This window comes from Trachurus japonicus, chromosome 18 (assembly GCF_045865225.1).
Source record: "Trachurus japonicus isolate A0001 chromosome 18, Traja_1.0".
Classification (NCBI taxonomy): Eukaryota; Metazoa; Chordata; class Actinopteri; order Carangiformes; family Carangidae; genus Trachurus; species Trachurus japonicus.
Window position 1 is genome coordinate 1,520,494 of NC_140924.1, and position 12,616 is coordinate 1,533,109.

The 12,616-nt window shown below is 46.2% G+C and overlaps 1 protein-coding gene across 1 annotated transcript in view; it reads right to left on the reverse strand.

Moving 5' to 3' along the window:
- camta2 (calmodulin binding transcription activator 2) overlaps positions 1–12,616 on the reverse strand; it is a 53,674-nt gene that overhangs the window by 22,577 nt on the left and 18,481 nt on the right. The window contains 6 exon segments of the mRNA XM_085760175.1: positions 4,381–4,515; positions 6,016–6,142; positions 7,752–8,069; positions 8,887–9,288; positions 10,482–10,862; positions 10,864–11,665. Of these exon segments, the coding sequence (XP_085616301.1) occupies positions 4,381–4,515; positions 6,016–6,142; positions 7,752–8,069; positions 8,887–9,288; positions 10,482–10,862; positions 10,864–11,665 (2,165 nt within the window).

Below are 12,616 nucleotides of genomic sequence, written 5' to 3' on the forward strand. Positions count from 1 at the left end.
TCCTCGGCTCAGAGCAGAGCAGAGTGACTGACAGACCCGTGTTTCAGACCAAACACTCTATAGAAGTGATTGCTGTCGGAAGATACAACTATATAAGACTTATATTAACACAGACATTCACCTTACTTCTGCTTTAATGGTTGTGACCAAACCATGTTCGCCAAAGTGAGCTGCAAGAAAACCACTGATCTGAGACAAAACAAATCCCCAGTGTGAGAGAGAGAGAGAGTGAGTGTGTGTCGACAGCTCTAACCTGGAGCCAAATGGAAAACTCCTCCTTTAAATAGCTGCTATAAGAGTCTCTAACACACACAGGGACACACACAGGGACACACGCCCTGCTGTTTCAAATGGAAACTATCTTGACTGACTTCAATGAGCCGCCGCCTGGCACAAGTCACAGTGACAGAGGAAATAAAAGCAGCAGACGCCCAAATATAGCCTGATACACTGGACAACCTGGACAAACACACACACTGGGGGACTCCCTACTTGTGTTGTTGTGTGTCTGTCTGTCATTGGAGCAGAGGGGGGAGGGTGTAAAGGGGGCGTGGCCTATAGGTGAACGTCCACACCTGGGCTCAGGTAAGAAGCATAATAAAAAGTGTTTGTTCCATTTCCTGTGTCTCCGAGGAGAAGTGGCGTGTTTTAAAATCCGGTGGTTTCCTCACCAATATAACTCTGGTGCCGTTAGGATCCTTCAGACCATATTTAGCAACCAACCAACCAACCAGTCAACCAACCAACCAACCAACCAGTCAACCAACCAACCAACCAACCAACCAGTCAATCAACCAACTGACCAACCAGTCAATCAACCAACCAATCAACAAACAAACCAGCCAGTCAACCAACCAACCAACCATTCACCCAATCAATCAACCAACTGACCAACCAGTCAACCAAACAACCAACCAACCAGTCAATCGACCAACCAATCTACAAACAAACCAGCCAGTCAACCAACCAACCAACCATTCACCCAATCAATCAACCAACCAGTCAACCAAACAACCAATCAACCACTCAACCATTCAGGTAAGCAACCGATCAGAGTTTTAGTAAAAAGGCAACTGGACTTCTTTTCTTGCTTGAAGACGTTTCACCCCTCATCCAAGAGGCTTCTTCAGTTCTGTGCTGTGTTGGGAGCTCTCCCCATGAAGTTTAAACCCCATACACACCTGGAGACATGTGACCCCTAGTCACATGACCCCCCTCCAGTTTTGGGGGTGTGGTCTTGTGACTCGAGTCTTGGGGTATGGTCATGTGACTTTGGTTTCACTAGAAACCAATCACAGGACCACCCACTCTGGGTTTAAATACCTGGGTTTCTGGCATTAGTCTCAGAACTGAAGAAGCCTCTTGGATGAGGGGTGAAACGTTTTCAAGAAAGAAAAGAAATCCAGTTGCTTTTTACTACAACTCCACAAGAATAAGATGACCTGGATGACTGAGAACCTTCACGGACAATCAGCCAACCAATAAACCAACCAATCAGTCAACCAACCAACCAATCAGTCAACCAACCAACCAACCAACCAACCAACTAGTCAACCAACCAACCAATCAATTAGTCAACCAACCAACCAACCAACCAATTAGTCAATCAACCAACCAACCAATTAGTCAACCAACCAACCAACCAACCAACCAATTAGTCAACCAACCAACCAACCAACCAACCAATTAGTCAATCAACCAACCAACCAATTAGTCAACCAACCAACCAACCAACCAACCAATTAGTCAACCAACCAACCAACCAACCAACCAACCAACTAGTCAACCAACCAACCAACCAATTAGTCAACCAACCAACCAACCAACCAATCAACCAATCAATCAATCATTAACATTAAGAGATGAGAATCTGTGACATTAAAACAACTTGGATCAGTGCCGTTAAAACCGACCTGCATGAATGTTTAATGTTGGACGACAACGACTGGCACGCGATCAATCAATCAGCTGATCAATCAATCAATCAATAAATAAATCAATTAATCAATGTAACAATTCAGCCCTAACGGACAAAAAAAAACAACTTGCAAGTAAAGTTTTTTAACCTGTAGCTGGTTGCTGTGGTGACTGACAGACTGACTGACCTGTAACCATGACAACCCCTATGGAAACACACTCTCTCTCTCACACACACACACACTCTCTCTCTCTCCTACCGTCCTGCTGCTGTGTGTGTCCTCTCTCTCTCTGTTGTTCGTCCATCTTCTGTCTACTACTGATCAACTATCATCTCTCGAGCACAGGTGAGGAGCATTGTGGGTAGTACGTTATGATGTCACAGGGTAAGTTAACACACACACACACACACACACACACACACACACAGAGTCAGTAAGCAGACTAAACGGCCGTGCGAGGATCAGTTAGAGTTGAAGCCAAAGAGAGAGAGAGACTTGAGTCTACGGCAGCAAGGCATGGTGGGAAATCCTCAGGGAGGGGATACCGAGCTGTGATTGGTGGTGATGACAACAGGAAGTGATGTGCAGATCAGGTGTGTGCGTGTGTTAGAGTGTGTGTGTGTGTGAGGTTCAAACAGCTTCAGTCAGAGTCAGAAATAGCAGCTGATGAGTGTGTGTGTTACTGTGTTACTGTGTTACTGTGTGTGTGTGTGTTCAGGTGATGACAGTGGAAAACAGCTCCAGCCCATCAATCACAGAGAGGGAGGGGGGGGGGGGGGGGTTGGGGGGAGGGAAAGAGAAACAGAGCCAGAGAAAGAGGATTCCTGAGGTCAGAGGTCAAGTCTAATACACACATTTCAAAATAAAACACAACCCTAAACCTCAACAATAGTCTTTTCAAGATAAAATACCAATAACACAGCCATAGACCTTTCAAGATAAAATACCAACCAATAACACAGCCATAGACCTTTCAAGATAAAATACCAACCAATAACACAGCCATGGACCTTTCAAGATAAAATACCAACCAATAACACAGCCATAGACCTTTCAGAATAAAATACCGACCAATAACACAGCCATAGACCTTTCAAAATAAAATACCAACCAATAACACAACCGTAGACCTTTCAAGATAAAATACCAACCAATAACACAGCCATAGACCTTTCAAGATAAAATACCAACCAATAACACAGCCATAGACCTTTCAAGATAAAATACCAACCAATAACACAGCCATAGACCTTTCAAGATAAAATACCGACCAATAACACAGCCATAGACCTTTCAAGATAAAATACCGACCAATAACACAGCCATAGACCTTTCAGAATAAAATACCGACCAATAACACAGCCATAGACCTTTCAAAATAGAATACCAACCAATAACAACACAGCCATAGACCTTTCAAGATAAAATACCAACCAATAACACAGCCATAGACCTTTCAAAATATCCCGTCGGCAAAACACCAAATACATCCTTCTTCCAAATGAATGACTTCAGTGCAGTTTCTTGCTGAAGTTGATGCCAACGCCGATTCAAACAATTCCTTTGCCAAAGCCATCTTCTTGTCATGTTTTTCACCGTCGCAAGTATGTCGTCATGGCGTTAAGCCGCCCAACGACTCTCTAAACAGATAGAGCGCTGTGATTGGTCAACACAAACGGTGTTCGAGACTCAAAAAGTTGCTATGGCTCGTTTCTAGACCCACCTACGGAGCAAAGAGATTTGCTGCCGCTAGGGTGCAGCTAGATTTCTAGGCTAATAAATTCCCGTAATTCCAATGCAAAGTTTCCAATTTGGAATATTTCCAAAATTCCCCAGCTTAACTTCCCATGGAAAGTTTCTGGAAATTTTCCGCCCCTTTGCAACGTCTTTGTAGGGTTCCTACACATTTGAAATTTCCAAATTCCATACTTTTTCCAGACCCTAATTTCCAGACTTCTCGGTAAAAAAAAATTCAAATTATTTGTGATATTTGAGTAAATAGATAATATATAAAAAAAAGCATGCAATTTATCATTTGTTTTCATTATTATGAATGTGTGTGCCATTATGTAACCAAATAATTTCCTGGAGATTGTAGCTAAGTACAATAGTGCATACGAAATAATTAACCCAAATAACTTCAGATGAGACCAAACCCAGATAAGTATTAAGATAAATATATTTCCATACAATAGTTTCCATTTTCCATACTTTTCCAGACCTGGAAATGTAGAAAATCAAATTCCATACTTTTCCATACTTGCGTAGGAACCCTGCAGCAGGACTGTGTAACTTTATTGTGAAGGAGCATCAGAGTTGAGGATGACGTCAGCAGGAAGTGACGTCACAGGGCTCAGATCAACATGTGGTTCAGATTTCTGATACGAACAGAAGGGGAGGAGGAGGAGGGAGGGGGGAGGAAGGAAGGAAGGAAGGAAGGAAGAGGGGAAGGAGTACTAACCGTCCAATGAGAGCCAGTCGAGCTGCGAGCTGGGCAGAGAGCTGGCGTTCCTCGCTCGGTACTCGAACAGGACCGAAGAAGAGACAGAACCTCCAGACTCCAGAACCTGCAGACACACCAGACCGGCCTCGTGGGCTGGACACACACACACACACACACACAGACACACACAGACACACACAGACACACACACACACACACACACACACACACACACACACACACACACACACACACACACACACACACACACACACACACACACACACACACACACAGAGGGTCATTGATCTCTGCTCAGTTTATCTTGTTGGTTTTGTGTTGTTTGTGTGTCACTGGTTGATGTTTGACCTCACTGCTCCTTTAGTCTATTTAAAGGTGTACAGAAAAGAAAATTGAATTTGAGCCCACTCTGGATCATAAAATTAATGTGATAACTCATCTTTCAGACGATGCAGGCCAAACTTTGTGCAAAATTCTATTTTTGAGTAAATCCGGGATGAAAGTGTGTATTTTCTTTTCTCGCATTGGATAATGCAGGCGCACGGATTATACGTCAGCCTGTACACGATTCACCAGCCACTGATATTGGATCCGTAATCCGTCATTCAAATGTCTGAGACACACACACACACACGGAGCTCGGGCTCGCCCCAAACTTTGAATATCCCGCCCGCTCGATAACGACCAATCAAATTTGTTTTCCTTACTCGGGTAAACTCGTGTTGCAGCTCGTGACAACTCGGCGCGACAAACAGGACAAACGGCCATTTCTGTACACCTTTAAATGTAGATGTAACTTACAAACTATTGTTTTTTACATGTATTTTCTTCTTATTTTACGTTTTGATAATGTTTAGATGTGTAGTCTTCACAGTTTAAAACAAAAAAAACATACACAAACGTTTCCAGTTTGAGTTGTTTCCTCCAGAACAAAGATGCAGCTTTAAATATTTAAGGTTGAGACACTAAGGTGAATAGGGTAAAAAAAAAAAAAAAACTAACAGATTTCACCATGAAACTTCCCAAGTTCATCACTCACATTCAGACAGATATTTTTTGTATCACAAGTTTTGTCAAATGTTATGTTTAAATATGTAAATGACTGAGGCAATATCTCATGAAATATGCGCTAATTTGCATACATTTCCAGAACAGAAATCTGAACAATGGATAAAGCTATGTTGTTTTATTTTGTTGACATATTAGAATCAGAAGTTTTTACAGAGGAGGATTTTGGATATCTCTTTTTATCACTCTGTAAATGACAAAATACTGTCACCAGCCCTAAAACGTCTAATGTCTCCAAGTTTTTAGTAATAAAACGTTGTATGAGGCTGTGAATGATCTATCAACAATCCCCTCTGTAAAAAACCTTCAGAATATAGAAAGGGATCAAACTGGAAGGTTAATGTGAATTTTCTATGATTTCTTTTGACTTTTCTGAAAGAATACATGTTAAGGAAGAAAACTAGCCCAAAATCTCAAAATTGATCAGTCTGTTTTAGCCTGTAGTGTCTCGCCCTAACACAATAAAACCATCAACAATCTATTTTTTCACCAGCCCTATTTCTATTTGTAACCAGGTCCAGTGTGTGTGTGTGGTTGTGTGTGTGTGTGTGGTTGTGTGTGTACCGGGGCAGTAGCAGCGCAGCACTCCAGGTTGGATCAGCGATGCGGGGACGGTGCTCTGGTCGAACACACACGAGTATCGACCCGACAGCTCGCTCCACGGCCCCGTGATCAGGACCTTCACCCCCCCCTGGACACACACACACACACACACACAGACACACACAGAAAGGGAGAGAGAGGGTTAACCGTCTGTTGTCTGAGTCTCTGCTGCCCTCTAGTGGCACTGCAGCACAGACTGAGCTGATCAACAGATCAATAGGCAAGGCAAGGCAATTTTATTTGTATAGCCCGTTTTTATCACCAGTTTGTCTCAAAGGGCTTTACATCCCATCATAACAACATCCTCTGTCCTTAGACCCTCACATCCACTGAGGAAAAACTCCATGAAAAACCCTTTTAAGAGGGAAAACCAGGAGAAACCTCAGGGTGAGCAACAGAGGAGGGATCCCTCACCCAGGACGGACAGAAGTGCAATAGATGTTGTTACAGACAAGAAAACAGTTTATAACAGAAAATAATAAATAATAATAAATGCAAGTCCCAATAAACGCAAGTCCCAAATAAACACAGGTCCCAATAAACGCAAGTCCCCAATAAATGCAAGTCCCAATTAACCTCAGTCCCAATAAACGCAAGTCCCAATAAACTGAAGTCCCCAATAAACGCAGGCCCCAATAAACGCAAGTCCCAATAAACTGAAGTCCCCAATAAACGCAGGTCCCCAATAAACACAAGTCCCAATAAACGCCAGTCCCAATAAACGCAAGTCCCAATAAAAGCAGGTCCCCAATAAACCTCAGTCCCAATAAACGCAGGTGCCCTATAAATGCAGGTCCCAATAAACGCAGGTCCCCAATAAACACAGGTCCCCAATAAACGCAAGTCCCAATAAATGCAAGTCCCAATAAAAGTAGGTCCCCAATAAACGCAAGTCCCCAATAAACGCAAGTCTCAATAAACGCAAGTCCCAATAAACGCAAGTCCCCAATAAACGCAAGTCCCAATAAACACAAGTCCCAATAAACGCAGGTGCCCTATAAATGCAAGTCCCAATAAACGTAGGTCCCAATAAACGCAAGTCCCAATAAATGCAAACTAAACGCAGGTCCCAATAAACACAAGTCTGAATAAACGCAGGTCCCCTATAAACACAAGTCCCAATGAACTCAAGTCCCAATAAACGCAGGTCCCCAATAAACGCGAGTCCCAATAAAAGTAGGTCCCCAATAAACGCAAGTCCCCAATAAACGCAAGTCCCAATAAACGCAGGTCCCCAATAAACACAAGTCCCAATAAATGCAAGTCCCAATAAAAGTAGGTCCCCAATAAACGCAAGTCCCCAATAAACGCAAGTCCCCAATAAACGCAAGTCTCAATAAACGCAAGTCCCAATAAACGCAGGTCCCCAATAAACGCAAGTCCCAATAAACGCAGGTCCCCAATAAACGCAAGTCCCCAATAAACGCAAGTCCCAATAAACACAGGTCCCAATAAACGCAGGTCCCAATAAACGCAGGTCCCAATAAACGTAGGTCCTAATAAACGTAAGTCCTAATAAACGTAGGTCCCAATAAACGCAGGTCCCAATAAACGCAAGTCCCAAATCCAGACTGTTGATTTGAGCGATTTAAGCAAATAAATGCCCGGGCCTTTATTTGGTGTTTTGCGGGAGTTGAACTTCCTCCTGAACTCTAAACAAACCAACAAACAAACACAGATTACTGGTGATCGGTTACCTCGGGGTAGGACCACTCCGGGGAGAAGTCTGTGATGGCGGCGAGGCGTGTGGAGGAGGGGGGGAGGGGGTGGGGGAAAGGCAGGAAGGAGGAGGAGGGGGAGGGCTGTGGTGGCACCATGTAGCGCACGCCCGCCGGGAACACGGCCGGGGACGCCGCCGCTGCTGCCGCGGCGGTGGAGACGACGACCACAGGGGGCGTGGCCGGGGTGTTGGTCTCCTCGGTGATGAGGTCAGAGATGAGGTCGGGGAACTGGCTGTCGAAGGAGATGTCCAGCTCCTCGCCGCCGCCGCCGCGCTCCTCGCCAGGCTCCGCCCCCTGGAGAAGAGAACAAGGACCAAGTTGAAAACAGTCCTTCTCTATGTTAACCACCCACTCCACAATATATTTAAAGCAGAAGTAAGCGATATTTTTGTGTTAATATAAGTCTTAAATAGTTGTATCTTCCGACAGCAATCACTTCTATAGAGTGTTTGGTCTGAAACACGGGTCTGTCAGTCACTCTGCTCTGCTCTGAGCCCAGGAGAAAACTTTCCTTGTATCCTACAACCTTTATCCAATGAGGAGAGAGAACGGCATAAAGGGGCAGTCCTCTCTGTGTATGCAGCCAAGGGATGCGCCTGAATGTGGTGACGTAGGGACGAGGACCAATAGATCCATGACAAGGGCGGGGGCTGCTAACTCCGTCGGCTGACAAGACGTTATGGTGCGTTCAAGGCAGCCCGTAACTTGTGTTTTTCCGACCTGTGAAGTCGTACCAGTTCGATCTGGTACGAGTTCACGGGTCAGAAGTTACGAGTGGCCGTTATAGTGACTTTCACAGGTAAAACAGGTCGGAGAAACACGAGTGGATTGCCTGGAACGCTACAAAGTCGTAAATCGTGACTTGAAGCTGTAATTTACGGTTTCAAAAGCCTGCCTGGAACGCAGCATTAGCCAAAACCACCGGATCGATTACTTCTGCTTTAATATCAATTTAAATCACTTGCTTTGAGCAGCCTACTCTGTCGTATAAAGTATCCAATCATGTTGATAAGTTTTGTGCAATGGTATGGAAATGTTTGTATTGTTTGTTAAGTGGATGTTTGTGTTTCCCCTTGGGGATCAATAAAGTTTTCTAATCTAATCTAATCACCTCCTCCTCCTCCTCCTCCAGGTGCGACGTGTCCATGCAGGTGTCCTCCGACTCGTAGCCCCGCCTCCCCTCCTCCTTCACCTGCACCGGGGGTGGCGGGACCGTTGCCATGGCGACGTCGGAGGAGGCGGGCGCGGCGGCGAAAACCGACGATGGCGACGACGACTGGTGCTGTTGCTGCAGCTGTAGCAGGGGCTGATGGGACACGTGAGGGGGCGGGGCTTCGGGGGCGGACAGGTGGGCGTAGGGGCGTCTGAGGAGGGGGAGGGGCTGCTGTCCGTCAACCGCCGGCCGCTGCGTCGTCTGATTGGCCGAGTCCTGGCAGACCAGCAGCAGCGAGGCGGCGCTACTTCCTGTCTGTTGCTGTGGCGACGTGGCGGAGGAGGAGGAGGCGTGGCTCGTCTGAAGGACACAGAGATAAAAACAGTGAGCTGATAAGATTGATCAGCTATTGATTGATTATTGCACTGGTTCCCAAAGTGATCACATCTTTGTATTAGAGTAAATGAGGAGCAGACAGATGTGGCCACACTGAGAGCCTCACAGTTTAAATTCTGTAAGTCTCTCTGCTTTGATGAACCCATTGTTAGAGAGAGGACAAGTTTGTCTACAACTGTGGAAAAAATCATGTGCGTCGAGTGTAACTTGTGGCCGTGAGCAGCGTGGAAAGAGAAAAGTTTCAGACAACTCCTCCCACTCTAGCCTGAACATTCCGCGCAATACACACCCATTATAATCTCAACATGTCTCCAAAAATGATCATGGTCATTGAACAGTGATTGGTCAAAAACTATATCACCTATCGACATGTGGATTAACACACCAATAGACAAGACTTGTGTCTACTGTTTAAAGTTTAAATGGGGTCTCTAGGTGAAAGAATGTCAGAGTAGTCGACGTTTGAAAAACTCCAATAACTTATTTTCGTTTTCTGACCTCCACCCATTCATTCTCTATGGGAATGTGTAGCGGAACTAAGTTTGACACGGATGAGGAATAATAAAAAGGAGGAAAAAAACGGAAGAGGAATAATAAAAAGAAGGAAAATTGGAAAAGGGAATAATAAAAAGAAGGAAAAATCGAAAGAGGTATAATAAAAGGAGGAAAAAAATTGGAAGGGGAGTAATAAAAAGAAGGAAAATTGGAAAAGGAATAATAAGAAGAAGGTAAATTCGGAAGAGGAATAATAAAAAGGGAAAATCGAAAGAGGAATAATAAAAAGAAGGTAAATTCGAAAGAGGAATAACAAAAAGAAGAAAAAATCGAAAGAGGAATAATAAAAAGAAGGAAAATTGGAAAAGGAATAATAAAAAGAAAGAAGAATCGAAAGAGGAATAATAAAAAGAAGGAAAAATCGGAAGAGGAATAATAAAAAGGAGGAAAAAATCGGAAGAGGAATAATAAAAAGGAGGAAAATTGGAAAAGGAATAATAAAAAGAAGGTAAATTCGGAAGAGGAATAATAAAAAGTAGGTAAAAATCGAAAGAGGAATAATAAAAAGGAGAAAAAAAGAGGAATAATAGAAATTCCACAGTATAACAATATGGCGTTATTAATTGATTGATTGATTGATTGATTGATTGATTGATTGGTACCTGCAGCAGAGCCAGTTTGGAGGGGGGGGCGCTGCCTTCATCATCATCATCATCGTCTCCATCATCATCATCAGCAGCAGCAGCCACAGTCGCCTCCCTCACCTCCTTCTCCTCCTCCTCCTCCCTCACCCCCTCCGCCTCCCCCAGAGGCCCCAGCTCCAGGCAGAGGGGGAGGAGGGGCGGGGCCACGGAGGAGGTGGGGGACAGGGAGAGGGAGAGGGAGGGGGGGAAGGTGGAGCAAGGAGGGGAGGAGGAGGAAGAGGAAGAAGAGGAGGAGGAGGAGGAGAGGGAGGAGAGGGGGAGGGCCGAGTCTCTCCTGTCCGTCTCCGAGGAGGAGGAGAGGGAGGAGAGGGAGGAGGGGGGAGACACCGAGGAGGGGGGGGGTGGAGGCGGTGGTGGGGGAGAGGGAGAGAGCGAGGGAGGGAGGCGGGGAGAGAGGGGAGGAGGAGGAGCAGAGGACGGGGGAGGGGGAGGAGGAGGAGCAGGGGGGAGGAGGAGCAGGGCCGCCGTACGTCTGTCCCTGTTTGGGGGAGTTGAGGAAGGAGTCTGGGTCGAAAGCAGGGGGGAGGGAGGGGGGAGGAGGAGCGGGAGGGGGAGGAGGGGGTGAGGGAGAAGAGGAGGAGGAGGGAGGAGGGGGGGGAGGAGGGGAGCGCAGGGAGGAGGAGGAGGAAGAGGAGGAGGAGGGGGTGAGGAGCAAGCCTCCGATGACAGGGGAGGGGAGGAGGGTGAGGGAGAGCGTGGCCACACCGGCGGCGGCGGCGGCGGGGGGAGGAGGGGGGAGGGAGGAGGGGGAGGAGGAGCAGGGAGGGGAGGGGGAGGAGGAGGAGGAGGAGGAGGGCTTGGCTGTAGGGGGAGGAAGAGGAGGAGGGGGGAGGGAGGAGGGGGAGAGCAGCAACTGGCTGTGTAGGCTTCTCCCCCCCCCCACCTCCTCCCCTCTGGCCACGCCCCCTCCCCCTCCTCCTCCTCCCCCCTGAGCGGTGGCAGCCGTCGTGGTGGTGGTCGCCATGACGATGACAGCGTTCTGGGGCAGCGCCACCGTGGTCAGGTTGCCGCGGCGGTGGTCGCCGTAGAAGCCGTTGCCATGGTGGTGGTGTTGTTGAGGGTGAGGGTGGGGGTGATGGTGGTGGTTGCCCACGGTGATGGTGGCGGCGGCTCTGTGGGGCTGAGGAGGAGACGAGGCCGAGCTGACGAAGAGAAACACACATTCATAAACGCAAGTCCCAATAAACGCAAGTCCTAATAAACGCAAGTCCTAATAAACGCAAGTCCCCAATTAACGCAAGTCCCAATAAACGCAGGTCCCAATAAACGCAAGTCCCAATAAACGCAAGTCCCCAATAAACGCAAGTCCCAATAAACGCAGGTCCCAATAAACGCAAGTCCCAATAAACGCAGGTCCCAATAAACGCAAGTCCCAATAAACGTAGGTCCCAATAAACGCAAGTCCCAATAAACGCAAGTCCCCAATAAACGCAAGTCCCAATAAACGCAGGTCCCAATAAACGCAAGTCCCAATAAACGTAGGTCCCAATAAACGCAAGTCCCAATAAACGACCCTTGTAGAACACGTTTTAGTGTATGTATGCATGTGGCTGTGTGTCATAAATTTACGACTTTATTCTCGTAAATTTACGACTTTATTCTCGTGAATTTACGACTTTATTCTCGTAGGAAATGTACAACTTTATTCTCGTAAATTTGAGACATTCTCATAATGTTATGACTTTTTTCTTGTAGGAAATGTACGACTTTATTCTCGTAAATTAACGAGAATAAAGCGTCTCAATAAACGTAGGTCCCAATAAACGCAAGTCCCAATAAACGCAAGTCTCAATAAACGCAGGTCCCCAATAAACGCAAGTCCCCAATAAACGCAAGTCCCAATAAACGCAATTCCCAATAAACGCAGGTCCCCAATAAACGTAGGTCCCTAGAAACGTAGGTCCAATAAACGCAAGTCTCAATAAACGCAGGTCCCCAATAAACGCAAGTCCCAATAAACGTAGGTCCCAATAAACGCAAGTCCCCAATAAACGCAAGTCCCCAATAAACGCAAGTCCCAATAAACGCAATTCCCAATAAACGCAAGTCCCAATAAACGCAAGTCTCAATAAACGCAGGTCCCCAATAAACGC